Source organism: Cucurbitaria berberidis (genome assembly GCF_010015615.1).
Source record: "Cucurbitaria berberidis CBS 394.84 unplaced genomic scaffold K460scaffold_4, whole genome shotgun sequence".
In the NCBI taxonomy this organism is placed as follows: Eukaryota; Fungi; Ascomycota; class Dothideomycetes; order Pleosporales; family Cucurbitariaceae; genus Cucurbitaria; species Cucurbitaria berberidis.
The window spans coordinates 3948761-3976481 of record NW_024468938.1 but is presented as its reverse complement, the minus strand read 5'-3'; the positions used below and the strand labels follow the sequence as shown (position 1 = coordinate 3976481).

Here is a 27721-nt window from a genome sequence, read left to right as displayed (position 1 = left end):
GGACTTTGATGATGATGGTGGGGAAGTTATTAGGGGAGTGTAGAAGGGGAAGGAAAAGGGAAGATTAGAGAGGACAAAAAATATGCCGTTGTTGGGTATGAAGGAGTTGCTCACAGCAAGAGTAATAGGGAAATGGTGCGTAGAGGGGCTAAATGAAAGGACCCGCGGCAAAGTGAGCGGGAAAAAATTGAAAGAAGAAAGTGGGAAGGAGGGAAGTTAATGATAGCATTTGAGTATACAAGTACCAGATGAGTCTGACGAAGAATTGCAGAAGAGAAGAGCGCGCAGTTGAAATCCCGGAAGCAGAATTCGGAGTTCTCATTCATGTCATTTGATTCGATTTTTGGTCTAATCTACCCGGGTGCCCCCAGCGCCGAGACGGTGGTACCAACGGAACTTGCTCCCCCCAAAATTGAAAAGTTCTTGTGATGATTATGCGATCTCGTACACGTCCGCAGTGGATTTGACATCTTTGGTGAAGCTGATGTCTTGGTTCATGGAGAGGAGGGTTACAGAAGAGACCTGAAAGAACTGTTAGTACGTTTACTTTTGTTGAAAGGTTAAATGGTGTTTGGCTTACGTCCACATCCACAAATGGCGTGCTCTTGGTGAACCTTACGCGCATAGGGAAGAACTCCGCGTCGCTACCCGCTTGAGCCTCAAACTCGAAGCTACCAGAGCTATTCGCATCATCGACTGCGCCGATGTTCCACTCAATACTGTCGCCACTAACTTCGTACACCGCATCGAAAGACGACACGTTGGGCTCGTCTGTCTGGTAGGGGATGGTGACTGTGACGTCCTTCAACGAATCACCACCAGTAAGCTCATACTCTACCGTGATGTTATACATGTTGCCCGAATCCTCTACCCAGACCCGGAACGTGATGGGTGGGTCGGACACATCGTCTGGCCGCGGCACGAGTTTCCACTTCATGACTCCGATACCCATATTCGACGGGAAGCCCTTGCTCGTGTCCGCGAGCTGAATGACCTTGTCGTTCCGGAAGACCGTCTTGTCAACCTTGGGATGCGTCATTAGTTGAGCGCCGCGAGTGTTTCCTGTTGCGAGATCGAGCTTGACTTGGGTCAAAGAAGGGTCGGTGATCTTGAGCTGCATGTCGCCCTTGACTTCGAAGTACTTGAGGAGACCCTCGCGGTCTAGTCGTGCCGAGATCGTCTCGTTGGTGGTGATGTGTACGGCTTCGCGGTCGGTCGAAGTAGATTGGCGTGCGCTTGCGGGAGCCGCGGCGGCTGCAGATGGCTTTGGCGCGACAAGTGGTTCTTCCTCGACTGGTAGTCCGCCAGTCACTTGTTCGTACATGTTGTTAGTCTTGTTCTTCTTGCCTAGCTGCATGCCTTTCTTGCCCAGTGCTAATGGCTTGGCCGCCGACTTCTTTTTGTCGGCTTCATAACTGTCGTACGTATCGGTAACATTCGACGTGGGCACGCTGGGCGTGAAGGCAGGATACGAAGGGGAGCGACCCATACCGCCGCTGCCCATTCCTCCACCCATACCTCCGCTGGCTCGCTGAGACCGCGACATCTCTTTCCGTTGCATCTCGAGCTGCTTGGCACGACGTTTGCGCTCCTCGCTCGCCTCGAGCTCCTTGTTCCTTGCAATGATCTCCTGGATCCTTTCCTCATGACTCTCCATGTCCAAGAACGTCTTAATCTGGCTCATGGTCAAGTTTTCCCGATAGCCCAACGTGACAATCTCATCAAAGGCCGTGAGCAGCTCAAAGGCATTCTTGAGGATCTCGCGCTCGTCGAGCGACTTGCATATCGAGGAGGCAACCTGGGCGAAAAGGTGCAGAGAATTAATGTCTTGCAAGATGTTGGATTGCAGGTTGGTGATGAGCACCATGTAAAGCTCGTCGAGCGGCTGGTATACGTAGCGCACGTTGTCTTGCTCGCAGATGGTGTGTTGTGTGCCGCTGTCGGCAAGCTTGGGGAACGAGGCGAGGAGGGCTTCGAGGCGGGAGCGCTGCATTTCGCGGAATTGGCGCGAGAGGACGGCTTTGCCGCCTCTTGTGCATATTGAAGCTGCGAGGACGACCTGGGGGTTCATTAGCTTGCTGCTCTGGGTGATGGCCGCAGGCATGTCTTCTGTACCATCGTCGTTAATGTTCAATTGCGTATGTTGGAATACACTGGATTCCTAAACTACCCAAACGTGTCGGTATTTGGGGACCTGGGGTGAGGCTGTTGTCTTGGAGATGGAGGGGGATATTATCGACTGGAAATTGCGGAGGAGCACACCAACTCCCGGAGTCGCAATCCTAGGTGTAGAGGGAGGAGACGTTCTAACAAAGTGAAAGAAATGGTGAGGGTCGTAGCTGCAGATGGGGTGAAGTGATCGCACACTTTGAAGCTCTTCTCTACATAACTCACCAGTCGCAACACCTGGAGGTTCGATGTGGACACTTGTACGTCACGTGCAACTCGCGATTGCCTAGCGTCGGTGCCGCACTTAAGCAAGCTCGAGGTCCTCCCTTGCCAGCAACTCACTCGCCCGTCCACAGGATACTGCTGTCGGGTTGCGCATCTTCCTTCGTATTCCCAGCATTTCAAGACGCAAGACTCGGTTCCCACGACCTTCTGAAGCGCGTTGTTGCCTGCCTTCTATCATTTCCACATAGGCACTTACCCTTACCTCTCTTGGCGCGACACCGACCAGGCCATCCTTTGTCTCATTTCCCTACACCTCGTCACTTTACCTCCACACCCCTTGACGATTCCGCCAAACCTTTGACCGTCTCTCCACGACGCAATGGGCGCCTAGACAGACCCCAACCTCAACCTCGACACCGTCCCACCATCCCAGTTTGCGTGGTCATCTGTGATTCCGGCACGCATCGTCGTGACGCGCTCACCACACCGCGTTGTCTGCGCGTTCGACCAACAAACGGACATCCGCAAACAGTTTCTCTCCACGCCAGCACTTTCACTATGGCCACCACTGCGCACGCTGTACCCAACCTCGACATCTCGGCTCCTGAAGAGATGGACCTGCATTCTGATAGTGGACTTGATTTCGGCGACGGCGACATCGAGCTAGATCTGGAGCCTGCACCTCCAACTCAGCATCAGAATGATGACGTGTCGATCAACGACGCAGCGTCAACTGGCGATCTGGATGTACAAACAGCGCCCGCCGATCAGGACGACTTCATGGCGGACCATGAAGACTTCATCGAGGAAGACTACACTTACGGCGACGATGGAGTCGTAGTGGCAGATCAATACTCGACGAATAACCTTGCTCCAACACAGACAGAATCGCTTGCACCTCCAGACGAAGACTTGATCGACTACTCCGATGACGAGGGTCAACAAACTCAGAAGAATGTAGCTTCGACATTAGAACATGATCAGTTCGAGGTACATGCCGCGCAGGATGAGGCATTACCTGCGGAACAAGACAACACTGAGGACATCACGCAAGCATTTAGGTCCGCCAATGACGAAAACGTTGAGCAACATGACCAGGACAGTCCGGACCGTGATCAGGTCGATCAGAGTGCAAAGCTAGAAGGTGTCGATCTCCAAGACGAAGCAAGTAACCACCAAGGATATCACTCGGAAGCCCACGACGAAGAGAATGAAAATACAGATGGCGAAGATGGCGGAGTTCTGCTACGAAAACAAGAAAGTCTCGCTGGTGATGATGAGCACGAGGTGGCTCATGAGGACTCTGAGCATCCCAACACTGCTACTGATGAGGAGCACCAAAATCATCAGTCGGTCGAATTACAACCTGTCACAGTGAACTATGCTGGTAATGAACTATGGCTTTTTAAGCAACATGACGCGGATGACAGTGGTGACTGGCTCCTCGACGATCTTTCACTGGCCAAGTCAAGCATGTCAGACCTTTTCCAGGCATGCAGATCCTCGCTCGGAGACGACGTGTCGCATGAACACGAGATAGGCTTCCGCTTCGATCACTTGCACAACTTGGAGCTGTATGAAGATAATACAGTATGCGTTGCCGTTTCGCTAGAGCGCATGGTGGGTTTGTATCACACCCTTCAAGCGCAAGACGGTAACACTGAGCCGGAATCGTTCTACGTTTCACTTTTATTTCGACCGCGGTTTGCTACGTTACTCTCCGACGTTGCCAAGTACGCCGAGCAAGGAAGCGGCTATTCTGGCTTGGATGCTGCTGTTGCTGCCGGCGAGACCCACTTCAGTAACTTATTTTCCGGTTCCTCGACGGAGAATGAGCCCAATGATTGGGAGAATGAAGAACAAAAAGAGGCAGATCGCGATGACACAGAACAGATAAACCGAGAAGCGCAACAAGAGGTGGACCAGGCGGAGCATGTGGAGCAGGAACCTCAAACGAACGCAGAACCTGAGGATAATTATGATCGAGAAGATGATGATGATGATGCTGAAAATGACAACGAGAGCACATCCGCCGATAATGTGTTTCATCAGGAACAAGATGACCACGATGCATCTCCTGAGAGTGCTAACACTAGCGATGTTCCTACAGACCAAGTAGGTCAACTTGATGCGCAGCATTCGCAATCTCAAAGCGAGACTGCCGTTGAATCAGACGCACGTCGTGAGCAGAAAGAGGATGATCTCATCGACTACAGCGACGAAGACGATGCAGAAGATGCAGAAGATGCCCAGGAAGCCGAACATACATATGTTGAAGAACGGTCTCCATTATCCTCAACGGTACAAGGCGATGAGCCTGCGACTGCGGAAGACGGTGCCCATACTGCAGGCTCCCCTGAACAGAGTGGACAAGACCATGAAAACAACGACGAACTTGACTCGCATGTTGAAGATGACAACGGCACTCACTTCAATGATCAACTATTAGAAGGCATCGATGACACTACACAGTCATACCAAAACTATGCCCAAGCCTTCGATCAGGACGATTCATTCCAGGACTTCCAAGCGGACGGCGATGCTAACCAAGATTACGCCGGGTTCGAGTACCAAACCCTAGACCAACAATTGCAACTTAACTTCCTGGACGGAGCCGAGTTCAACGCCGGTGATAGCTCAACCATGACTGGGAATAACTTCACTGGTACAAACGATTTCCTAGACCTCAACAACGCGTCCGAATGGGTCACAGAACAAGAATCCGTGTCAAACTTGCCGGAGGGTGTGATGGTAGTACACGACGATACCACTACTCAAGTTGATGAAGAGGACGGTACGGCCAAGCCCTCTGCGGTCGCAGCGTCTTCGACTGCAGATCCTGTTGCCGCCTCGTCAACTGAGTTCCAGAAATCGTCTCCACAAGGACAAAAGCGATCCATTGACGAGGCTGGCTATGGAGTAGACGATGCACTCGACTCTATAGGTATGCTTGCGCATCTTTTATCCATGAAGCGGTCCTGTAAAGCTGACTTTGTGCAACCAGACGCCAAGCGGCCCAAAGTGTGAACGCCCTCCGTCCTCCAAGTCCCTGGACCTCTACTATCACTAACCATTAGCTTTTCCTACTTTCTTCCGACTTTGACAACTCGACCAACCTTTTAACTCCATGTCATCATAGACAGCGCTCCGTCGAGCGTTTTGGATCCAGCACCCGTTCCATGTCACAATTGACGCTACGAGATTCGCGCACTCTAACCTCGTGACTGCCCTACTAACACTAGATCTAACCTCGCTCTCACCACGATGGAAGCCAAATACCGGACAGGCAATACCGTCCTGCGCTGTTGCAGACGGACTGCGACCAACTAAAAGGTATGTAAAGTATACCTGCTATGCGCTCGCCTGCCAAGCGGAAGTGCTTGTTTGAGCGGTTCTAGTCCTTCTTTATTTAGTTTGTTTTCTACTCGGTGGATCATTGGAGAGGTCAAAGAGGTTCTTTCTGCAGGGAGTGGTCGGCTAGGTGGGCGTAAAGGAATAAGTGGGACTTTACGGCGTTGCCGGACGACACAGGACATGTTTCGCCATGGTCGAATATGTACACCTATATGGCGTCGAATACCCAAGGTTTCGATTTGGAAACTCCCAAGGAGCGTTGTGGGGCATTTTCGTCAGCGACTACGAGGCTATCGGAGCGATTGCGTGGCCTGTGTAAAGGTCGCGGAACTAGGAGTCGGCGTCGACACCAACTGGGGTGGTAGAAGACTGTTTCGAGACTTTGCCAGTTTGCGCATTCGCGAAGATGATGGTCTAGCGGCTGTAAGAAGGCTTCATCTCTTTTAGCTATAGTCGCATCTAGCTGATCGAATTCAATGCTCGTAATCATGAACGGTCAGCCTCCCTCCCTTTTGTGGGGTTGTGAATGTAATTTATCAGGAGCTATTTTTGTGCTCGCAGGCCGACCAGACTAGGAAACTCTAAGACAATTACAGCTACGCCACGTACACTAGCCGGCACACACACACATGGTTGCTATATCGAACGCTAGGGCCTTGAGTCAGTCCACGGGTCGATCGATCAACTGTCCAAGATCCCAAAGTTGGCAGCAACAGGTCAGAGCCAAAAGTATCCAGATGTGTACCTGAAAGCGGACGGGCAGGGCAAGCCGACGCGTGTCTTGGAAAGGGATCTGGCGCAGCCCTAGTGTGTCTGGATAAAATTATGCCCCCTGCATGAACAGCTGTGCAGCTGGGCGACCTGCACGCCACCGCTGACGGCTATCGATAAACCGCCATGTCCCTCCCTTTGCCTTGCCTTGCCTTGCGCTTGCTCTTTGATATTGACATTCCTACGCTCGCTGCTGCTCTCTTGGTGCTGTATAATTAGTTATAGTTGAAGCCAGGTCCCACACACTCATTCGGTAAGACCCTTAACAAGCTCAAGACCAAACGGATCCTTGGCCAGGAACCGGCGTTTGATGAAACGTGAATCGATTCTACGCTGCGCACCCTCGTCACCGTCGCTACCTTATACTGCTCAACCTGCGCCGAGAGGTTCGCTGTCGCATCGTCCCATCCTCGAAGCGCTGAACTGCCTGGTTGCCCTTGCGCATCGCTCCCTCGGCTGGCCACGACACCGAACCCTATCGATAAACGCACCGCACCGCAACGCGACGCAACGCAACGCACTGGCACCTACCGCAACGCCATCATCGTAAACGTATACCCGAGCGAGAGCACCAACAACTATATTCGCATCATCTGGTAGAGAGGATTCAACCGAGGTCGCAAAGGCCTCCACTAGGGTAGCAAAATGGTGGAAGACAAGTACGTTGCGCGTTGCGCGAAGGGATGACGGAGCTGCAGTACTTACGCTGTGGACAGATATGTTGGCCTCATGCTGGCCGTGAGCTCTTCACTCGCAATTGGTACGGCTTCTCTACAATTATACTAAACGTGCAATACACTAACAAGCCATTGTAGGCGCAAGTTTTGTCATAACGAAGAAGGTTCGTCCCTCCTCACTGGCTGTCGCATCGCATCGCTTCCTCCTCCCTTCCTCCACCATATTACATGCGCTCGGAACAAGCAATAGGTCTAACTGGAAGTCTGACAGGGTCTCAATGCGTCCATGGAAAGGAACGGTTTCAACGGTGACGGCTTCGGATATCTACAAAATCCCACCTGGTGGGCTGGTATAACGACAAGTGAGCGCAGACTGGATAACGCTGTCAAGTGTCTTGACTGACCAGATACAGTGGTACTCGGCGAGATATTCAACTTTGCAGCGTACGCATTCGCGCCCGCCATTCTTGTCACGCCACTGGGCGCGCTTTCAGTCCTCATCGGCGCAGTTTTGGGCTCATACTTCCTAAACGAACAATTGGGGCTGCTAGGAAAAATTGGCTGCGCCATATGTCTAATCGGATCAGTCATTATTGTGCTGCATGCGCCGCCGGACAAGGAAGTCGAGTCAGTCGAGGAGATCTTGCACCTTGCTTTACAGCCTGGTACGTCGTCCTCAGTCCAACCTCCTCTATCTACTTTCTGCAGCGACTAACAAGCACTCACAATTTAGGCTTCCTGTTCTACTGCGCCTTCGTAGCCGTCTTCTCCATCTTCATGATATACAAGATCGCTCCCAAATACGGCCGCAAAAACCCCCTCATCTACCTCTCCATATGCTCTACCACAGGCTCAGTCTCCATCATGTTCATCAAAGCGTTTGGCATTGCGCTTAAGATGACTTTTGCAGGGAATAATCAATTCACGCATCCGTCGACGTATGTATTTGTGATTATGGTTGCGGGCTGCATTTTGACGCAGATGAATTATTTTAACAAGGCGTTGAGTCAGTTCTCGACAAACATGTGAGTGACTCCATTATTGGAGGCGGTTGAGAGAAGCAGGATACTGACCGTACTCAGTGTAAACCCCCTCTATTACGTATGCTTTACAACTTGCACCCTCGTCGCCTCCTGCCTCCTCTTCCAAGGCTTCAACACCACATCCGCTGTAAACACAATCTCTCTCCTTTGTGGCTTCCTCATCATCTTTTCCGGTGTCTACCTCTTAAATCTCTCTCGCGAAGACCCCAACGGCAACAGGCATCTCGGCTCGCAGTTTACGGACGGCGCTCCTTCGGATGCAATCTCGGGCTTCCCGACGAGGAGGAGTATGCAGGCAAGGAGGAGCGAAGAGCTCATGAACGAACGGTACACCAATGGCGTTGCGCGCGAGGCGCGAGCGAGTTATGCGGACAGAGGGGATACGGCTGCCTTGATGCATGATTATGATGTAGAAAACCAATTTGAGCTGGGGGATTTGGCAGACAGTGAAGAGGAGGGTCGAAGCACGAAGAGAGCGAGTCTCGATGAGGACGCGAGATTAAATGCCAGGTTAAGCGGGACAGGTCGAGGAAGGGTGCAGAAAGAGCCGGTGCAACCAAAGCGCACCTCGTCACTTCGGTAGATGGAGCTTTGCGGATCGCGCAAAACAGTCCCACTGTATGAAAAAGAGGGGGTATGGGTATAGAGCGGATACCGCATGGCTGGTCTGCGCGGTTTCGGATTCGGGGTTTGGTATCGCTTTGCGGCGTTTGGAGTTCATCAGGAATTGCACTACGCTATGAAGGGACGTCTGAGGGACAGGAGCTGTGTATTTGTACGATGATCGCATGACATTCATACCCAGGTGTTACGGATGAATTGGCATCTGCTCTAAGCAGAACCGGAATATGATAGGACATTTTTGTCGATTCGAACCCTACGCAAGTGTATGAACAGGTGAAATGGACCTACTAAATTACACCAAGACTTCTATAAACCTATGAACATACCCGTAACCTAAGCTCTTATCCATGCCCACGTATCACCTTCGACGCGACTTCCGTAACTAAGCCCAGCAACGTGACTGCGCGAACGCGCTAAGTACTTTTGGGCCTAGACGCGCACTTCTCAAACAATCCACCTCGACACATTCGTGCTCTCTCCACCCCGACGGCCTTGGAGGCCAGTAATTCAAAGTCATGGCGGTCACCGACCCCGTGAAGCGACGCCAGCTTCTCCAGCAGGCCGAAAAGATCCTTCTACATCCTATTCATCCCCATCTAATCTCTTACTGTCCAACAATGGATCTGATTGCCGTGGTCACCGACGAAGAAAACCTAGACGTGTATCGAATCAATGGGCAAAGAGCCTTTGGGCTGAAGAGAAAGAATGAAGACATCAATGTTGATGCGTTACAGTGGGAGTTCAACGGCAAAAGCATTGCGGTCAGCTGGAGTGATGGGTCTACCGATCTTGTCAGCGCAGAGACGGGAAAGGTGACCCATAAGGATGTCATGTTACCTGCTGTCACACGTCAAGAGGGTAGCATGATAGAAGACTCTCCGGCGAGAGTTAGGTGTATGGGCTGGGGCCTGAACTTCATTGACGTTGACGCTGTAAAAAGGAGGACGGGTTTGGAGGAGAAGACGAAGGGTAATGGCGCAAAATCCACGCCAACTGATGCTTTCGGCAGCCCGACAACGGAAAACTGGGATGCGTTCAAAGACGAAACAACCCTCGATGATTTCCTGCAGCGACAGCCCGACTTTCAGACCCTGGACACCGCGCCTGATCTACCCGACCAACTCGCGATGATGGATATGGAATCACTATTACCGAAACTTCCAGCAATTCCATCACCCCCTGCGCTACCGTTTATGCGTGTCTCGGCAGCAGATTCCGGCGCGTTCAGTTCACAGGCTGAAGTTGATGCACTGCTACACTCACATCATCTGAAAGATCACAACTCAGTCGACATGCTCATCCGCTGTTCCGATCGCGGGACGGTGCATCCCTCCATTTACGACTCGCTTGAGACGGTCAATGTAAAATTGCCGAAGTCCTGGAATGTCGAGAGCATGCCGTTGCTACATGCTAGTCATCCATATAGCTGCACCCACGGCTTATTGATGCGCACCAGATCCGCCGCCTCTCCACGAAAGTCACAACTTAGTTTCGTTCCCCTAACGCTGAACTTCATCCCCTCAGCGGGTGTCTACCTTCATCTCATCGCCTCCAAGACCTCACAGCTGCAGAATCTCTTCCTCTATATCACGCAAACCCTGCAACGTCTCCGTACCTTCTTCAAGCATGCCCAAGATCTGCCGTCAAAGTTCATGATGAACATATCAGAAACACTAGAGGAGAAAGGGCAAGGCGATCTTGTCACGAACCTTTTTCATATAGCTTGCACAGGCAATTGCCCGCCAGTGGTACGAGAGTGGCTGGTCGATGAACTGGCAGAACAAGGGCACAAGCGGTGGGATAATACGGTTACGACAAGTTTCATGACGCTTCTTGCGCTAGTGCATGAGAATCTGATACCGGCACTGGATCGGTGCAGTATCGTCATCTCCCGTCTTCGCGGCCTCGCACATTTCCATGACCGGGACTGGATCTTCACAGGTCCGCTTACCGATTTCACAGCGTTGCTGGAGGTGCTGAAGAATATGAGGCTGTTAGCGCATACAGTTCTGCTGTATGCAAGTGAGGAAAAGAGACAGTTTCATGCATTTAGCAAGTGGCTGCGGTTTACCATTGACTATGAAGCTACGGAGCCGGAGAGCCAATCTAGAGGGGAAATGGAGAATCGGGATCCTGGTGTTGACGTTGCCCAAGTCCTCGAGTACATCAAATACGGTCTCACAAAATCGGACCTAACTCCTTACTTGAGACCAGAGGCGCAGCTAGGTCCGAAACCAAAAGGAACAGAGGCACCAAGTTATGAAGACACGAAGAAAGCTGTTGAGCTCTTCAAGGAAGGTGCCATGTTCAAGGAGGAGGCGCTGTGTCTTGAGCATGTACTTGGACATCTCAGTGTAGGTGTTACCGGTCTGCTTAAGCAGGTCAGTGGGTGGCAGGAGAACAATATCCGGATGGAATCTGGTCTTGTGCTGGACAACAATGACGATGGAGATCAGGAGGAAGAGAGTGTGAAAGACATGAGAATGATGCTGGAGGTTCGTTGCCGTTTTTTTCTTTTTCTTTTCCCACAAACTCTCAACCTCAGCAACTCCCTCTCAAAGTCGCACGCTAACTCAACATCTCAGCGGTCAAGCCACTCTCCAGACAGCATCTCCACCTACATTGCCCTCTTTTCGCTGTCGACGCCATCGACTCTCCTCATCCACCGCCTCACCCATGCACCAAGCATCACCTCCTTCCCAAAGGACATACACGCCTATGCCATCTCCACTCTCGACTTCTCCTCCGCATCGCCAACCACCAGAATACTAGATGCCAAGTTCGGAGACGACACAAACCTACTCGTACTCCTCCAGCTTCCCGGACCAAAGGGTAATAAGACGACGAGCCACACAAACGTCTTGCTCTCTCTACCGTATACCTCCATGAAACTAGTGGCCTTCTCCCCCGTCCCCTCTTCGCGCCTACCCGACACGCTTTTACCAGCGGGGAAATCTGTGCCAAAATCCTTACGCACCACCGTCCCTATGACGTCTGAGCTTGTAAAGAAATATACTAGACATGTCTTTGAGGGCCGTTTCACGCCTCTTAAGCTTATTGTCAACGGGAGGAAGGGGAGGAGAGTGGTAGTTGTGCTAGGGAGTGATAAGAAGCATTATCGGGTCTTGGACATGGACTTCCGAAAGCGGAAGATAAAGGAGGGGCAAGAGGAGGGCGGGAGTGCTGATGAGAGTGAAGAAGATGAGGATGAGGATGAGGATGTCGAAATGGGCGGGGCATGAATGCTCAAGACCGCGTCACGCCTTTGTAAGTGAGAAACGCCATGTGTCATCGTATGAGAGCACGCATACATTGTTCAAGCGCAAAGACTAGTCAGGTTTGAACATGTATCAATCACATTGCCAGAAGTACAGACCAGATGCATTTTTCGGAATCACATTCCCTAAGAACCTATCATGCATGCAAGCCATAGAAAGCCTAGCTTGCCGAGAAGTTTCGTTATAACGCCCGGCCACCCGCATATAGAGGTATGGAGAGAATAACCGTTTGCATCATTGCCGTTGCCCCCCATCGACGCCACCATTTCAAGCACTCTAATCCTTGGTCTTCTGAGTACCACGGAGCAGACCCGTCCTCCGCGCGGCGATGAGACCGGCCTTTTGACCTTGTACGGCGTACCGGGAGATGGTCGAGGCTTTACCGATATGTTGATGGTTACCACCACCGTGAGGATGGTCAACGGGGTTCATGGCAACACCACGAGTCCTGGGCCAGCTGTTGCGCTTGGCAGCGAACTAAAACATGTCAGTATTCGCTCACTCTTCTAGAACAAGGGTACACACCTTATGCTTAGCACGCGAAGCCTTCATGAGGGGCTTGTCTGTTCGGCCACCTCCAGCGACGATACCAACCATACCACGGCACGAGCTGGGGAGGACCTTCTTGGCGCCAGACGGGAGCTTGACACGGGTCTTACCCTCGTCGGGGTTGTGGCCGATAACGGTGATGTAGTTACCGGAGGTACGGCCGAGCGCACCACGGTCACCGGACTTGTCTTCGACGTTGGTAAGGACGGTACCTTCGGGGACGGAGTGGAGAGGGAGGACGTTGCCGATGGTAAGAGCGGCGTTCTTTCCGGCGTAGATGAACTTTTGCACTGTTAGCCATGAAAGTTCTCTCCCACAGTCTGTCGGGGGTTGTCCAAACTAACCTGGCCAGTGTACATGCCCTCGTTGGCGATGAACGTCTGGGTCTCGTGCTTGAACTTGTAGGGCTGCAAATTGTGTTAGAAGCGCATACAGATGAGCGTCGAACGGAGGTCTCGTACGTTGCGGAAGGTGACCCTTGCGAGAGGAGCGCCTGTAGTAAATCTGTCAGAGGAGACTCGAGCCGTCAATTTGCGTGTACAACTTACCACGACCGGAATCGTGAACAATCTCCTTTACGACACCCCGGATGTATCCATTGCGCTCAGCCTGTGTGAATTAGCCTTGTGCGTCCGTCGTCGCAATTTCGCGATGCTGTGGGCGGACGTACATAATCGAGCGTTCGGAACTGGGCCGGTGCCTTGTTGAGGCGGGTGTTGGCCGTGAAGATAGAGCCGCGACCCTTACGCTGGTTGCGAATAACCCTACCCATGACGACGGTGTTGTTGTGAGTAGGAAGGTCGATTGGAGGTGTCGTGAGCTCGACTTCGCTGAGTGCAAGTGTGGCCCCGAAAATGCTAAGCGAGACGTCCGTGCGCGCTGTTTCCGCCAAGACTTCCCACCATCACGAGAATCGAGTCGGTCGGTTTCTGGCTCAATTCTTTCAATTCTTTTTGATTGATGATTTCTGCTTATTATATGAGAGATAACTGATTAATTGATAAATTGTTCATTTTCTTGAATTTTCCACGTTTTGTGTGAGAAAGGGCAATGAGAGCTAATCAACTTTGGCTCATGTCACCAAAATGTCTCCGAACACATGGCGACAGTCCAAACTCGCTCATCACAATCTGCGTCCCTCTCGTCTTGGGCCAACACCTCATTCCATGATTCACATAGTAGGACGAAACCATTCCATGCCAACAATACTGCTCGGCAAAAACTCACATCCGACACCTTATTGGACGTGCTCCACGCGTCGATGAACTACGACGTTTGTATACCTGCACCCGTGACATCGTACCCTGCATGTGCGCTTCGTCCAGCAAATATAGTGATGTCGGTTAGGGATTATCGTAGTCCAGGCTGGGCAAGAGTTATCGTCCTGAGCACGACGGACAACGCGAGTGGCGCGCATCGAGCTGCTGACGAACGGTTTGTGGCATATATCCAGGATAACTGGGTGCCACGAGGGAAAAAGGATGTACGACAATCAGACATATAGTAGCTCCACCTTGTGGGCGCAGTCTCCCCCCACGCGTAGTCTAGATGCAAAGACCATGAACAGTCTCTTGGAAGATCACGTGCTATCCTCAAGTTGGGTCATGTGCTAACACATCGCAGACTCTTATCGTATTGACTTCCTGGTACTGGACCTGGTCAAATACAATTCTTGATCTGCACTCGAGGCTCAAGTATTCAATGCCGCTATCGTTAGTTGCTTGTAAAAACCGTCGAACTCTGTCTTGTCCTTCAACCATTTCAACCTCAAGCGTACTACTATCCCGATGCCAGCACTGCAAGCGTCAGTCCCTCCCATTTCTGCGAGGGCTGCGACCCATTCTTTAAAAAAAACATTTGGCGCCCTAATAATTGTATCCCCCCGACATTTTCTTACCGATTTGAACCGCCCTGCACGTAATTATCCTAACCGAATTCATGCTACTGCAAGCGTCAATGCATTGCTGTAGCGCGTATGCTACTATGCTGACAAGATCACCAACCAGATTGGCGTTTGTGTTCTCTTTACAACTGTAAAGCTTGTTATTCCACGACGATAACGTCGGGGGACAAGGGACGTCAATGAGAGACACATCGCTCGGCGGCAATGCGTATATATCGCTCGCGAGGATGCAGAGGACGCCGGTTGACTCGTAGGCGTCGTCGGCCCCGCTGATGTGAAAGAAGTCTGTTCGAACTGCTAGTATACTGGTGAGCTTCGTACGATGCGGGAGAGACATGCAACCTACCATGAATCCCGGATAGCTACCGCTCCGCCTATACCCCCACCCATCACAGCGCCAAATACAATAACTGCAACCACGACCAAAATCCAGAAATGTCGTTATTTCAGGCCGAGAATAGTTTCGCGTCTCGGCACGGTCTGCTCGATTTCGACATGCGTCGTGTACGCTTCTTTCGTAGCCGGCACCTCTGAGCGCGACGATGAAAACGTATCGCCATAACGGTACACAACTGGCGCTTGCTCGTGGCACTGATCAAGCTGTAAATGGTCGCCTTCGTATGCTACGTGGGGTGCATCTGCCATTATAATGAGAGTGGGTTCATTCGCGGAATGCAACCACTCTAGGCAATCTGTCCAAAGCGTTGAGAAGTACAACAATCGACTGAGAGCGACACAAGACTTTCATATTTTATATACCCACGTCCCCCCCAGCCAGAAAAGAGATGGGGGTCGCACCTACAAAGCTATACTATATTCCATGACCACGATACGCCCTCGCAAGGCTGAAATTTCTAGGAAGAACCAGAGACAGATGGCCTGGATCCTTTACTGGGCTCTTCAGAGACTTGCAGGAAACCTTACCGATTCGTTTTTCCCATAACGAAGCTTTGCAAAAACTGCTCCTGTTCGATTTGGTTTCTATTGCGATCAAATGATAAGCCTCTCACACATGATTTATTCCCAAACCATCCTCCGAAATCAAACAAATCGATAGCTAAAGAAACATCGAGAATAGCCATACTCTCTGAAGCACATCGAAATCCACGACTCCTACCCATTCGTAAAGTCTCGCTCCAGCTTATCCCCACTCTCCGTTCCATACTGCCTACCACGCTCTTGACCATTCCTCCCACCCTGTCCAACCCCTCTCGTCCCAGACGTATCCACATGCTTGGCATTCATCTCATCAAGCTCACTCGTCGTTGCCGTCGCCGTCTGCCTAGGTCCAACGTGCTCTTCCCCAGACCCATTACCATGCGACGAAGACATTTTCGCCTTCTGATCCGCGTTCCAGAGTTGCACCGTGAGCGCCTTTTGCGGATGTGTGATAGCGGGCTTGCTGACGAAGTTTTTCAGGTTCGAAGAGAGCAGCTTAGAACGTGAGCCGCTTGTCGCTGCGGGAATGGCCGTGGGGTTACTTGAGGTGGGATTCATGACGCTGGCTACATCTATCTATGTATAGAGATATGTCTAGACTTGTTGTTGAAATGCGACGTCCACGAATGGAACTCCTCTTAAGAAAGGGCTGAGATAAATGATGGATGACAGAATTATGTATTGTGCAATATATTTTTCAACCATTTAACAAAGGATAAGCAGAAGCGGTGTTGTTTGGATGTAGTACAAGGACCTGCAACGATATTCAAGTTAAATGTACTCTCCAAGATCCACAATTGTGGATCTGCTGCGTACGCTGTGGGGTTATGGCTTGGGAGAGGGGAGAGACGTAAGGCTGACCGGTTAGCGCGGCATGACGCAAGCAGGTTATGCAACTGCAGACCATGGCCAACAGCATTAACAGTTTCAATGATTTTATCACAAGTATGAGCAGGGGACGCATTGTTATTAGAACAAGTTTGATTACTTGAGCTACGTGAGCTACCTACACGTATAAGACATTACGATTCAAACCACCACTGTAAACCCATCTCCAAGCCGGTCGGTAGCAACAGACACTTTGTTACAAGAGCTGTTACTCACCACATTAACCCCCTGGCCAAGCTATATGACCAGTGAAGGGAACGCACTATCCGTACATATGCAAGGAGCGTGCGGTCACCCGACCAACAGCCAATTCATGTACAACCAGTCTAATAGTCTAGGAGTAGTCTGATGTAATCGACTGTACGAATATAAAGGAATGTTCCGATTCTTCCAAATGTACAAAGGAGGTCCAGTCTGTCTCACCCAGGTTTAAACTAGGGCGATGAAAGCAAGGGCTGCAGCCAAGAAGGCAACAACGGGCTTGGTCGCGCTAGCCGCACCAGTGAACTCGGGTGGGGGAGCGGAGCTTGTGCCAGCAGGAGGCTTGGGGGTGTAGCCAGTGCCAACGGGAGGAGGCTGGGGCTTGGAGGCAGAGGGAGCCGGGGGAACTGGTGCATAGCTCGAAGGAGCCGGGGGCACCGGGGCGTAGCTAGACGGCGCAGGGGGAACTGGCACGTAGCTGGATGGCGCAGGGGGAACTGGCACATAGCTGGATGGCGCAGGGGGGACTGGCACGTAGCTGGATGGCGCCGGGGGAACCGGGGCGTAGCTAGAGGGCGCAGGGGGAACTGGCACATAGCTGGATGGCGCAGGGGGGACTGGCACGTAGCTGGATGGCGCCGGGGGAACCGGGACGTAGCTCGAAGGAGCAGGGGGGACAGGTACGTAGCTGGAGGGCTTGGGAGGAACCGGAACGTAGCTTGAAGGAGCCGGGGGGACCGGGACGTAGCTCGAAGGCTTAGGAGGGACCGGGACGTACGACGAAGGAGCCGGGGGCACCGGGACGTACGACGAGGGAGCTGGAGGAACCGGGACGTAGCTGGATGGCTTGGGGGGCACCGGGACGTACGAAGAAGGCGCAGGAGGCACTGGGACGTAGCTCGATGGCTTAGGGGGGTGAGGGTACTCCGTGGTGGGCTTGACGGGGGGAGGAGTAGAAGTCTCGGGGCAAGGAGTGGTCGAGTTGCCGTAGCTCGTCACTGGCTTGGGAGGCGCAGGAGGGTAGCCGGAGGACTTGGGTGGGTGGGGGTACTCAGTCGTGGGCTTGGGGGGAACGGGAGGGTAACCCTTCTCCGAAGTGGTAGGCTTGGGAGGAGCAGGGGGGTAGCCGGTGCCCGAAGACTTGGGAGGGACGGGGTACTCCGTAGTAGGCTTAGGAGGAACAGGAGGATATCCCTTCTCCGAAGTGGTGGGCTTGGGGGGAGCAGGCGGGTATCCGGTGCTGCTGCTCTCCTCGGGGCACGGGGTGCTCGAGGACTGAGGAACTGGGGGGTAGCCCTGCGACGAAGTCGACGAGGTCGCCTTGGGGGGGACGGGAGGATAGCCCTTCTCCGAAGACGAGCTCGGCTTCACGGGAGTGTAGACAGATGAGCTTGCCGGGACAGGGGGGTAGCCCTTCTCCGAGGTGGTGGAGGAAGTAGCCTTGGGAGGCACAGGGGGGTAGCCCTTCTCCGATGAAGTCGAAGAGGTCACCTGGGGAGGAGCAGGGGGGTAACCGGTGCTGCTGCTCTCCTCAGGGCATGGGGTGCTGGAAGACTGAGGAACGGGAGGATATCCCTTCTCCGACGTAGTCGACGACGTTGGCTTGGGGGGAACGGCTGAAGACGAGCTCGGCTGTACTGGTGTGTAGACAGATGAGCTGGCCGGAACTGGGGGGTAGCCCTTCTCCGAAGTGGTGGGCTTAGGAGGGGGGACAGCAGGGTAGCCCTCCGACGAGCTGGGCTTGACAGGAGGGTACACCTTCTCCGAGGTGGGCTTGGGAGGGGAGTACTCGGACTGTTGCGAGTTAGAAACACATTTGGTGTGCAAAGGAGCTGAGTTGAAACTTACCGATGGGGGAGCAGGTACATACGCCGAGGGCGTGTTTTCGGGGTACTGATCCTCACCGTATGGGGCGGCGGCAGCTGCACCCATGAGGGCGAGCAACGCAAGAGAGCCCTTCATCCTGAATCAAGTAACGAGTGTTGGATTGAAGAAACACTTGGTGTGAATTAAAAGTAACAGAGCAACCGTAGCGAGCGAGTTGCTGTTATTGAGACCGAGGGAGGAAGGCTTTATGGTGGGTGAGAGTACGAGACAGAGTGGATGGGGAGAAGATCTTAATATGCGCACGGGGGAAGCACTGCGCTATTCGACCAGCCTTCTAGTGACCACCAGCCCATGGTTAGGCAATGACAAGGTTGCATAAGCCAGGGGGGCAGCTTTAGGAGCTTCCGAGGTCGTTCTCAATACCGGCGGGTGAGGATATTGACCTTTAGTGCGTCTCCACCGCCCTCGTAACAGTGGGCCGAACTACTGAGGCAGGGAGTGAGGCTCGCCCAAAAAGGCAAGCATTAACAGCCGATCGAGCAACACGATAGGCTAAGGCTGACCTAGCAACCGACAGAAGTGATGATTCCAGAAAGCCAATGGATACACCGGATGCTGTCGGGATGCATGAGGCTTGCCAGGATGGGCTGCGTGGTCAGCAAGCATCGACCACCACCATGATAACCCGCCTCTTATGCATACCAGCCCTGCAGTGAACCAAAGCAACTGTTGACTGTTGGCACATTTCACAGCAAGCGTACCAAACTTTGCTTAACACGACCGGTGAATTGGGCCCGACGAGTTGTAAGCGGTCTGCGATACTGCTTCCCATGGACTGAGGCCGAAGTCCACTTTTGCGAATACTGTTAATAATGAAACCCGTATCTGAACACGAACGTGCACAAGGCGCATGATGCAATGACAACCAACTCTGGTGACTCGAGCGGTGCCTCGGCTGGCCTGCACGGGCCATGAAGCCTCGTGTGGTCGTCCCGTTGGAGAACAGAGCGTTGCAAGCCTCAAAAGCTTGTGGCTATGATTAGTACCACGGTGGCGATCCTGGGCTCGGGCTGGGTATAACGGCGTATTGTTGCCAGCTGCCCGATGCAGTTTGGCGACATGGGCCGATAACCACTGATGATGATGCAATGTTGTGCTTCTGCCATGGTCGTGCATTCAAGCCCACGATACTCGCCTCTTGAACGCAGGCAGGGCAGTGCAGGGGGGCCCTCCGTGTCCCAGAGAAGAGGCGCTTCCGTGGGCTGGTTGCTATCGCGATGGCGGGGTGAGGGTGGCAGGATAACCAGACCGACTCTGCCTGCCCTAATGTTGCAATCGAGATGGCCTTGGGTGTTGACCGGCCACCGGTGGCGGGGTGCTAGGGTGATCGCTCGCAAGCATTGTTTATCGAAAATATTGAAAGACCGGGGGTCGTCTGTTGTGAGTAGTTGCATGTAGTGTGGTTGGTGGTTCAGGGCTGTATGTCCCTCGCAACCTTCGCTTGCTTTTTGCTACCCCGCGCCAACAACACACCTCATCAGATGCCTCGACATATCTGTCGCAAGCCGATTCTGCTCTTTACCATGGAATGGATCGACGAGGTTGCTTCGCAATGGCCGTGCCTATTCAAAAATTGGGTCTTGTCTTGTCCCTGCAGCAGCTTCGCGGCTTGTCGCAAGCTAGTCCCGCTACTGAGCGGAGTTACAGCGTCAGCGTTGCATCTTGCACTGCGCAGGACCATGGTTGTTTGTTTCCATCCGTTTCGACGAACCACAAGAAAACACGGCACTGTACCTGGCAGTCTGACGGCTACAGGGTTTTTCTCACTTGTTGGGTCATGAGCTCTTGCATACGGGCCTATTGTCAGCCATGTCCCTGCAACACTAAGCTCGCTCCACCTCCCCCCACTACGCCGAGCAGCCCTACTGACTTTGGAGAAATTTTACAGGAAGCAGTCCATGAACTCGGTCGCATCCCGTCCGACTCTCGGCTTGCCATTACAACTTTGCGCCCAATGTGCGGTCCTCGCTGTTTCATGTCGGACGATCGTGCTCCACCAGGAACCCCGGGAGCCCATCATACGAGGATACGAGGATTGATCTTAATAAAAAGATCCGCTCATCGACGTCATGCGCCCAAAGAGGCAACCCCAACTTCTCCTGTGTCTTGGGGTCCCTGGGCTCAAGCCGTGGCAGCCCTGAACACTTATCGGTCCCAAGAAATCCCATAAGGAATGCATCATGACGAAGTGCTGAAATATTGAAACCGCCATATTGGGGTATTCGTTATCGATAGCGTCTAGTCGTGCATGCGCTGCCAGCTTGTCATGTCTGGGTTCAGCATCAGTCATCAAATAGCGGGCGGTGTGAGACTCTTCCTGTTCGCATCGCTGGCTAAATTAACTGTGCTGCCTGCCTATGAGCCAGCTCGCGTGTGTTGAGTTGGAGGGCAGTGAATGCTGACCATTCCACACGACATAGAGCCCGAAAATGACGGCGGAACCTGAACGAAAGCAAGGCTGGTCGGTCGACTATTCATCGTCGTCGTCGCTGTCAGTGCCACTGTCCCATCCTTCATCATACTCTTCTGCGAGGACCTGCAGGCCGTTGCAGAGCGCCTCTCTTTCTTCGATTCCCACCATTCGCTTGACAACTTGCTCGACTGCTCGTATCTGATCCGCGACAGCCGTACTAGTACTAAGCCCAGCATGGACACCAAGCTTGGTGGCATGACCAGAACCTACGTCAAAAATCGATGCTGGAAAACTGTCAAGTAGCGGGAAAAGTATCGGTGCGGTAAACCTGAGAGGTATTAGCGTGAGTTCAGCGTGCCGTATCCGAATAATAATAGCAAACGACTAGGGTAAACCTCGCTCGTATCAATGGGCATCGCACAGTAGCACCGCATGTCCCGTAAATGTCCGCGATAGTGTCCAATGGGGTAATGCGCCAACGACATACCTTTGCACCGCCGGCCCGTTTTCAAATCTATCATGAGGATCACGACCACCATAATCGTCAGAGAGGGCCCAGTCTCCCCGAGAAGATTCCGCTCTGCCAAAAGTATGCTCTTTCTTTCCAGGCCGACGGGAAGTGACTCTGTAGTCCCGTGTGAAGACGTCGATGTCGAAATTGCTCAACTGGCTGTCGTCATCGCTTGTGCGTCGCGATGTTGTTGAGCCCGCCTTTTCGGCAGATGCAATCTCGCCCGGAGCGTTCTGCGAGAGAACGTCCGGGTCTGCGACGCTCATTTCAAACTTGCCTATACGTCGTTTCCCTGTGCTGTTGATGGTGTTTTCAAGATCCTGAAGCGTGCCGCGTCCACCCAGGGAAGTTCTCAGCCGAGACGAAATCGTCATGCTCTCCAGGCCTACAGCCTGTAACGCAGCGATATGCCATGACGATGTAGCGTCCATCGACAGATATCCTGGGTACTTGGCTGGACTGTTCGACATTGGAATGTAGACTGATGATTGTTCGCCCAGAATTTGGAGTGATCGTGAAGAGTTTTGGACTTGCTGCAATCGTCTCTCCTAACCAATGTTAGTTGTTAACTCCGTTGACTGAATACTGCAAGAAGACGTACACGAGGGGTCTTCGTGTTTGCACCATGGTTTCCTAGCCCCCAAGTCCAGATGCTCATCTTCCCGTACTCATCTCTCAATCTCTCCAACCATCCCGATGCCCATCCGCCCCAGGCATCGTCGACGCCAGTGAAGATTTGGAGGCCCTGGATGCCATCGCACTCTTCGACAAACGGTCGTAGATCTCTGTCGACTAGGTCTACTTCCCTCTCGAGCTTCTCGAAAAGCTCCATACCAACTTCCCAATTCTCGAACGGCATCAGCTGGTCGTTAACTTCAAACTCTGACAGTTGAACAATTGACTTTGGGTGATAGTAGACTCGACTATAGTCAGACCAGTAGCGAACAGTCGATGTACTCAACGACGGCGGGTTTAGGCCTGCATCGAGGTGTTCCTGGTATGCCGACTGTGGAATGGTTTGCGTGGCACGCTGGATGATGGGTTTGGACGGCCACACTCCAGTCTGGTCCAGTATACTTCTGTCATCTTCGGCTTCATACAGTGCGTTGATCTTTCTCATGCTCCCAAAGGCACCTTTCAGATCATATATCACCGTTCTTGGCGTGAAGGTATCGGATCCATCTGGGGCAATGCCCGGCCGGAACAGAATATCATGGTCGACTGCTGATTGAGGCTCCGGGGGATATGTGAAGTAGGCTTCCTTAAAAAGTGTTAGAGAAGAAGAGGTAATGGTGAGTTTCGTAGAGCGGGGTCATGCGCATGTCTTGCAGGTGGTGAGACGCTTCGTATGCGGAATGCACGACGATGACCAAGCCAAGAGTACGCGGCCTCCCCACCAAATGCCGACGTCAATGCCAGACGTGCATTAGAACACCCGTAACAAGGTAGAAAGTGTGGAGAACGAGTCCCTCGATGGCGAATGGGGGAAGAATGAGGCAGTGCAACTCACCTGTGTATTCCAAAAATGGGTTCCAAGGTAATTGCTCTGTTGACCGAACTGCAGCGTTACGATTTCGCGCATGATGTCAGCAAAGCTCTACATGAGCAAATGTTGACGTAGTCTGAGTTGCACGATACAAGTAGTAGGTGAGGATATGAAGTGGCAAAGTCGTTTGATGTTAGACCTAGGAAAAAGACGATGTAATGAAGCCAAGCTTTGATAGTTGCCCCGCACGTGAGCGCGCGTTTCGGGAAGGAACGACGACAGTCTTCACGCATGAGGCTGAGGTAACCTGACCACTACAAAACATAACTATATTCCTGCAATCCGGCCCAGCCTTTGTGTGAATTTAGATAAAGAAGGATAGACCTAGCTGCGCAGTACGGCGCAAAGACATTGCTATGGGCAATCCATTGTTGTGCGCTTCCGTAAACACCCTCTCCACCCGCTCAATATTACAAAAGAGGTCATATATAAGTCTCTCATAATCGGTGGTATCGCCTGTTTTCGTGTCTATCGGCATATGGCGCGTGGTATTGCGAAAGTTGTTGCAGTTTGATTGCATCCCCGAGCATACATGACCTTTAGTGTCAGTCGATTCCCATTCGCGCGCTTTTTGCCGTCGACAAGACTAAGCATGCGTTGTGCTCCATGCCATGGTCTCCGAGTATTGAGCCTAGGCCGTCTCTGTAGTCATATGCTCTCCTTGGTGAGAGTTGATGCTTAGCTCCCCTCAACCCATGAGCTGCAGCTGATCCGTAGGTGGCCATCTTGTCTGCGCAAAGCTCAAACACCTCTTGATGCTCTGTAGGTATTTTCTCGTCATCTCGTCGCTCATGATATGGGCCGCATTTTTATCACTCTCATGCAACTTCTCTCTGGCACTCCGCTCGTGGATACCCACCATAGTAACACCAATAGGCCACGCGGCCTTGCCAATGCTGAGTCTAAGGTACCCATCATTCGCATCGACGTAGCGTCGCTCTTGCGCAGCATGCACAATCTCGACGACAGGCTCGAGAATGCTGTCTAGCAGATCAAACTTTTCCAGCTTCTTGAAGAGTGGACGCATGTTCTCGCGTGCTTGTACCATGGCTGCGTAGGCTTGCTTGCCTTGATAGCTCTCCTTGACTTCGGGGTCTCGATGCGCGAGCGTAGTGTCCCATTCTTTGAGCACCATGGTGAAGTAGCTCGCCAGCTGCCTGAACAGAAATTCCCGACCTTCTTTGTCCTGAGGCACCTTGAGCACCACCTTCATGTCTTTCTCGGGGACCAGCTGCAGCGTGGTGGGTATTGGGCCATCGGTCATAATGGCCGCTAGGCTGTCTGCTCCAACGCGCTTCTTGTACCGTTTCAGGCGTTGCTTGTGCGTTTCGCCGAATACTCGCGCTGGCTCATCTAGAGCTCTTAGCTTGGCCACGAGATCTTCGTCTTTAATGTCCTCCTCGTCGGGTATCGGGGTCCCCTCATCTTCACCCTCTTTCTGCTTTGGTGGCAGATCAGGCAGACCCAGCCGTTTTCTTTGCCTCCTTTCTTCGGCCTCCTCCTCGTCTTTGCGCCTTTGTCGCGACTCTTCCGCCAGTCGCATCCGCTTCTCCCGTCTCTCGGATTCTTTCTCAGCTTCCTCTTCCTCGGCTTTCCTCTTCCTGTCTGATCGTTCCCGTCGCGCTCTTTCCTCGGCTTCTTGTTCGGCCACGTATGCGGCTTGCCGTTGCGCTTCGACTTCGCTGCGCTTGAGATATTTCTTGTCCTTGGAGTCCGAGGGGGAGGCAGTATCTTTGCCCTTCTTTATGTGCGCCGACATGAGCTTTGCGAAATCCATGGTGGCGAATCGATTTGAATATGGGCTAGAATCGTGCGCGCGAGAGCAAGAGTTGAGCAAGATGGAGTTGCGACTTCAAGATTCACTATTCAGTGCATTAGCGTTGCCAAGAAACCGCACTAGGGAGCTCTCCGCGTCGCGTAGCTGTCACTCACTGCTCCGCTCTGCTCTTTCTCTGCATTTCGCGCGTTACGTCACATTCCACATTGCGACTTTGGCCAATTGTGAATTGTATTTGTACAGAGAAGACACGCGATTGCAACTTGCCTACAGAACACAGCCGCCATATGACAACCAACATGGCTGCGCAAGCTCCAACAAAGATCGACCGGCAAGCAACCACGCCGTTTCTGTTGCGCCTCTTCTTTAAGCAGGGGTCATATCACAGGTGACTACCCGTTTTCTCCCATATCTCTACGGTGCTGACTATCCAAGGCTAGATGAGTTTGACCCGACCCTACCACGCCTCCCCACCAACGTCCAAATCTATACCTGGCAGAGTTGCAGTCTCCGCGAGCTATGCAAACTGCTCCTTTCCGCTGTACCTACGCTGCTACCCCAGCCTTATACTGGATCCCGCCTCGCATTTCGACTAGTATATCCAGACGTACAAGGCTCTAATCGTCCGGGCGCCCCAGGACGCTTTATTTCTCGAGACATAGGATCCGTCATTATTGGCGCACGCGCAGAAGATGAGGACACAGACATGGAAGGTGGAGATGGATCAACTGTCACAGAGGCACTGAAACAACTAGATGGAGACCCGGACAGGACCCTTGCCGACGTCAAGTTCCTCATAGGCGATTATATCGCATGCGCCATTCTCCCCCCGTTGCCTGACGGCAGTGTACCAGCTGCACCTCCACCTCTCGCTGGGCCTGGAAGAGGGCCGCCGCCTGGTGCATACGGCGGACGGGGAAGGGACAACGGTTTCAATGGACGCGGTGACTACGGCTATGGAAGAGGGGGGAGAGGGGGAAGATTCGATGATAGAAGAACGAGCGGAGGTGTACCATCCGGCGAATGGAGGAGAGGTGATGCTCTACCTGAGCGAGAACTCGGCTATGGCAGGGGAGGACGCGGAAGAGGCGGCGGTGGTGATGGCGGCGACTGGCACGACCGAGGCAGAGGACGAGGAAGATGGTAGCCGGCTAGAATGTGACGTAGTATCTTGCCTTCGCTGTCTAATTGTACAACACAGGGTCGCGAAACTGTCGTCCAATCGTGACGGCAACAAGCAATCAACGCCAGCGCGAATCGTTTGTTGGACTATCAAAACCTCCACTGTCCCGCTGCTACTTGACAAAGTATCATCTAGAGGTGACACTGGTGTTCGACGGTGCTTCAAAAGCTATGAAACGAAAATCATAAGAAGAGCGGATGAGCAAGGTGTGTTTTATCCCACTAGGTTATTCTTAGCCAAGCTACAACACTCACTTCTTTGGTGTTGCGGTTGAATTGTTGCAATATTTCCAATCGCGCAATTTCATCAAAGCTGACATTAATACCAGGACAAGCTTTCCTAGTGCACTCAATCGTCGCATTCACTAGTTGCACTGCAATGGTATCCCTACCCCTATAAGAGGGCCACATTCATGCTACAACATCGGAGAGGGATGTGTTTAGTATATGATTGAGCTAGTAGTACCAAATTGGTATTATGGCACCTAGAGTCAGTCTTGATTTTATTGTTGTATGCTGTTCAAATAAAAGAAATTTCACACCGAAGCTTACGTTTCAATCTTAATTCTTATTTACCAAAAATCCTCCTTGGATACGGCTCTTATGTCTCGAACGACCCTAGGATGCCGTCGAACGATAAGTCTAGAATGATACAAGTTCTCGACTATCCGCTGCTCGAAAGTTTGCAAATGAGATGGACTCCAAAGCCTCCAACAAACCCTTATAAGCGGCGGCCTCGGTGTTCGCGACTGGACCGTGGTAGTATACATTCCGCTTGTACCAGTGGGCTGAACCTTTGCTCACCAAAGCCGCCATATATTCAGTCTCCACAGGTTCTGTCGCCCCATCTATCAGATAAGCTTTCTCAAATTCGGCCTTGCTTTTACCATTGGGGACTTTTCGCATAGATGAGAGATCGACGTCAATGCCATCGGGCCTCTTTAGTGTTTCCTCTATATACTCTGTCATGCACTTGTTAGTGTGTAGACTAGGTTGATATTGGCTTGACTTGCCAAGAATATGTTTTCTCGGCCTTTTGTTCTCATAGCGCTCATCGTCCTGTTCCTGATCGCTTCCGGAATCTACTACGGCTTCGTCGTCGGAACTCCACAATGTCGGATCGTGCCAGCGACAGTGGTACGAAGGTACTCCGTACGCAAGGTCGTCTTCATTTGATTCGGTCGTCATCTTTGGCGCCATATCTGTGGCAAGGTATTCTACGGAATAGATCGGGTTTTGGTAGGGAAAATTGTGTAGAAAGGGAGGGTTGCTGTTGACGAGTGGGTTTATATAGCATGGTGACTCTTCTGCTGACTATCAAATGCATCAGTCCATGCGTGGGCGGATTCACATGGCATCAGTCATATCTACGCACATTCTTCTCCTGGTCCGTCTCTCTGGTCACTACGTAAGTCCACTTCATGACTTGAGAATGAGTTCCGGTTAACGGCACATCATAGGTACCAAGTGAACAAGCTCCTGTGCACACAGCAGTCAACGTCTAGCAGGTACTCTTGGCCCAGTTTGTACCGACTACGGGATCCATGAATAGACGCGATAGTATGCATCAATTAAGTAAGAGGGAGAGCACCAACGGGTTTGGAAAATGTTCAGCCTCTATTCATTCCAGTGACGAGCCTCATATGACTTGACGAAGGAAGCGATGGTAGTGACCACGACATAGACTACTGTAGTCGCCTCAGTGTACAGCAGTATATCAAATGTCAAGCTGATGTACAAGCAGTACATAGTGAATTGGCGAGCTTTTCATATATCTGCGGCGG

At 52.3% G+C, this 27721-nt stretch overlaps 11 protein-coding genes across 11 annotated transcripts; 5 read left to right on the top strand and 6 right to left on the bottom strand.

The window, feature by feature from the left end:
• Positions 1–214: 214 nt before the first annotated feature.
• K460DRAFT_158626 (uncharacterized protein) lies at positions 215–2295 on the bottom strand. The gene is made up of 3 exons (XM_040926868.1): positions 2116–2295; positions 581–2059; positions 215–522 (listed from the first exon to the last, which is right to left on the bottom strand). Exons 1-3 carry the CDS (start codon positions 2116–2118, stop codon positions 433–435), a joined length of 1572 nt encoding a protein of 523 aa, XP_040786692.1. The 5' UTR covers positions 2119–2295; the 3' UTR covers positions 215–432.
• A 657-nt stretch (positions 2296–2952) lies between these two features.
• Positions 2953–5449, top strand: K460DRAFT_388023 (uncharacterized protein; the record flags this gene model as incomplete). The annotated part of the gene is made up of 1 exon (XM_040935670.1): positions 2953–5449. The coding sequence occupies one exon, from the start codon at positions 2953–2955 to the stop codon at positions 5419–5421; it is 2469 nt and encodes an 822-aa protein (XP_040786691.1). The 3' UTR covers positions 5422–5449.
• A 1922-nt stretch (positions 5450–7371) lies between these two features.
• On the top strand, positions 7372–9315 carry K460DRAFT_158593 (DUF803-domain-containing protein). The gene is made up of 4 exons (XM_040926867.1): positions 7372–7558; positions 7610–7861; positions 7930–8221; positions 8279–9315. Exons 1-4 carry the CDS (start codon positions 7483–7485, stop codon positions 8820–8822), a joined length of 1164 nt encoding a protein of 387 aa, XP_040786690.1. The 5' UTR covers positions 7372–7482; the 3' UTR covers positions 8823–9315.
• A 63-nt stretch (positions 9316–9378) lies between these two features.
• On the top strand, positions 9379–12105 carry K460DRAFT_343122 (uncharacterized protein; the record flags this gene model as incomplete). Its single annotated transcript, XM_040931215.1, has 2 exons — positions 9379–11358; positions 11449–12105. 2 exons carry the CDS (start codon positions 9379–9381, stop codon positions 12103–12105), a joined length of 2637 nt encoding a protein of 878 aa, XP_040786689.1.
• A 312-nt stretch (positions 12106–12417) lies between these two features.
• On the bottom strand, positions 12418–13462 carry K460DRAFT_290807 (60S ribosomal protein-like protein L2/L8; the record flags this gene model as incomplete). Its single annotated transcript, XM_040929233.1, has 6 exons — positions 12418–12618; positions 12667–12972; positions 13035–13097; positions 13152–13183; positions 13239–13299; positions 13361–13462. The coding sequence occupies 6 exons, from the start codon at positions 13460–13462 to the stop codon at positions 12418–12420; spliced, it is 765 nt and encodes a 254-aa protein (XP_040786688.1).
• A 2244-nt stretch (positions 13463–15706) lies between these two features.
• On the bottom strand, positions 15707–16555 carry K460DRAFT_357754 (uncharacterized protein; the record flags this gene model as incomplete). Its single annotated transcript, XM_040932058.1, has 2 exons — positions 15707–16104; positions 16543–16555. The coding sequence occupies 2 exons, from the start codon at positions 16553–16555 to the stop codon at positions 15707–15709; spliced, it is 411 nt and encodes a 136-aa protein (XP_040786687.1).
• Positions 16556–16849: 294 nt separating this feature from the next.
• On the bottom strand, positions 16850–18583 carry K460DRAFT_357753 (uncharacterized protein; the record flags this gene model as incomplete). The annotated part of the gene is made up of 2 exons (XM_040932057.1): positions 16850–18415; positions 18470–18583. The coding sequence occupies 2 exons, from the start codon at positions 18581–18583 to the stop codon at positions 16850–16852; spliced, it is 1680 nt and encodes a 559-aa protein (XP_040786686.1).
• Positions 18584–19830: 1247 nt separating this feature from the next.
• Positions 19831–21002, top strand: K460DRAFT_157986 (uncharacterized protein). The gene has a single exon (XM_040926866.1). It carries the CDS (start codon positions 20037–20039, stop codon positions 20676–20678), a length of 642 nt encoding a protein of 213 aa, XP_040786685.1. The 5' UTR covers positions 19831–20036; the 3' UTR covers positions 20679–21002.
• On the bottom strand, positions 20979–24755 carry K460DRAFT_379123 (tubulin nucleotide-binding domain-like protein; the record flags this gene model as incomplete). The annotated part of the gene is made up of 4 exons (XM_040935146.1): positions 20979–21249; positions 21409–21980; positions 22034–22693; positions 23838–24755. The coding sequence occupies 4 exons, from the start codon at positions 24753–24755 to the stop codon at positions 20979–20981; spliced, it is 2421 nt and encodes an 806-aa protein (XP_040786684.1).
• Positions 24756–25054: 299 nt separating this feature from the next.
• On the top strand, positions 25055–25902 carry K460DRAFT_290943 (uncharacterized protein; the record flags this gene model as incomplete). The annotated part of the gene is made up of 2 exons (XM_040929242.1): positions 25055–25143; positions 25191–25902. The coding sequence occupies 2 exons, from the start codon at positions 25055–25057 to the stop codon at positions 25900–25902; spliced, it is 801 nt and encodes a 266-aa protein (XP_040786683.1).
• A 677-nt stretch (positions 25903–26579) lies between these two features.
• K460DRAFT_357749 (uncharacterized protein) lies at positions 26580–27137 on the bottom strand (the record flags this gene model as incomplete). The annotated part of the gene is made up of 1 exon (XM_040932056.1): positions 26580–27137. One exon carries the CDS (start codon positions 27135–27137, stop codon positions 26580–26582), a length of 558 nt encoding a protein of 185 aa, XP_040786682.1.
• Positions 27138–27721: the final 584 nt, after the last annotated feature.

What these genes read in the sequence shown, in the direction of transcription:
- K460DRAFT_158593 (XM_040926867.1), top strand. Translation starts at nt 7,483, where the DNA reads ATGGAAAGGAACGGTTTCAACGGTGACGGCTTCGGATATCTACAAAAT. An exon ending in GCACCTTGCTTTACAGCCTG is followed by an intron (nt 7,862 to 7,929) that starts GTACGTCGTCCT and finishes CTCACAATTTAG; the next exon opens with GCTTCCTGTTCTACTGCGCC. An exon ending in AGTCAGTTCTCGACAAACAT is followed by an intron (nt 8,222 to 8,278) that starts GTGAGTGACTCC and finishes GACCGTACTCAG; the next exon opens with TGTAAACCCCCTCTATTACG.
- K460DRAFT_157986 (XM_040926866.1), top strand. Translation starts at nt 20,037, where the DNA reads ATGGATCGACGAGGTTGCTTCGCAATGGCCGTGCCTATTCAAAAATTG.
- K460DRAFT_158626 (XM_040926868.1), bottom strand. An exon ending in CGCCATTTGTGGATGTGGAC is followed by an intron (nt 523 to 580) that starts GTAAGCCAAACA and finishes CAGTTCTTTCAG; the next exon opens with GTCTCTTCTGTAACCCTCCT.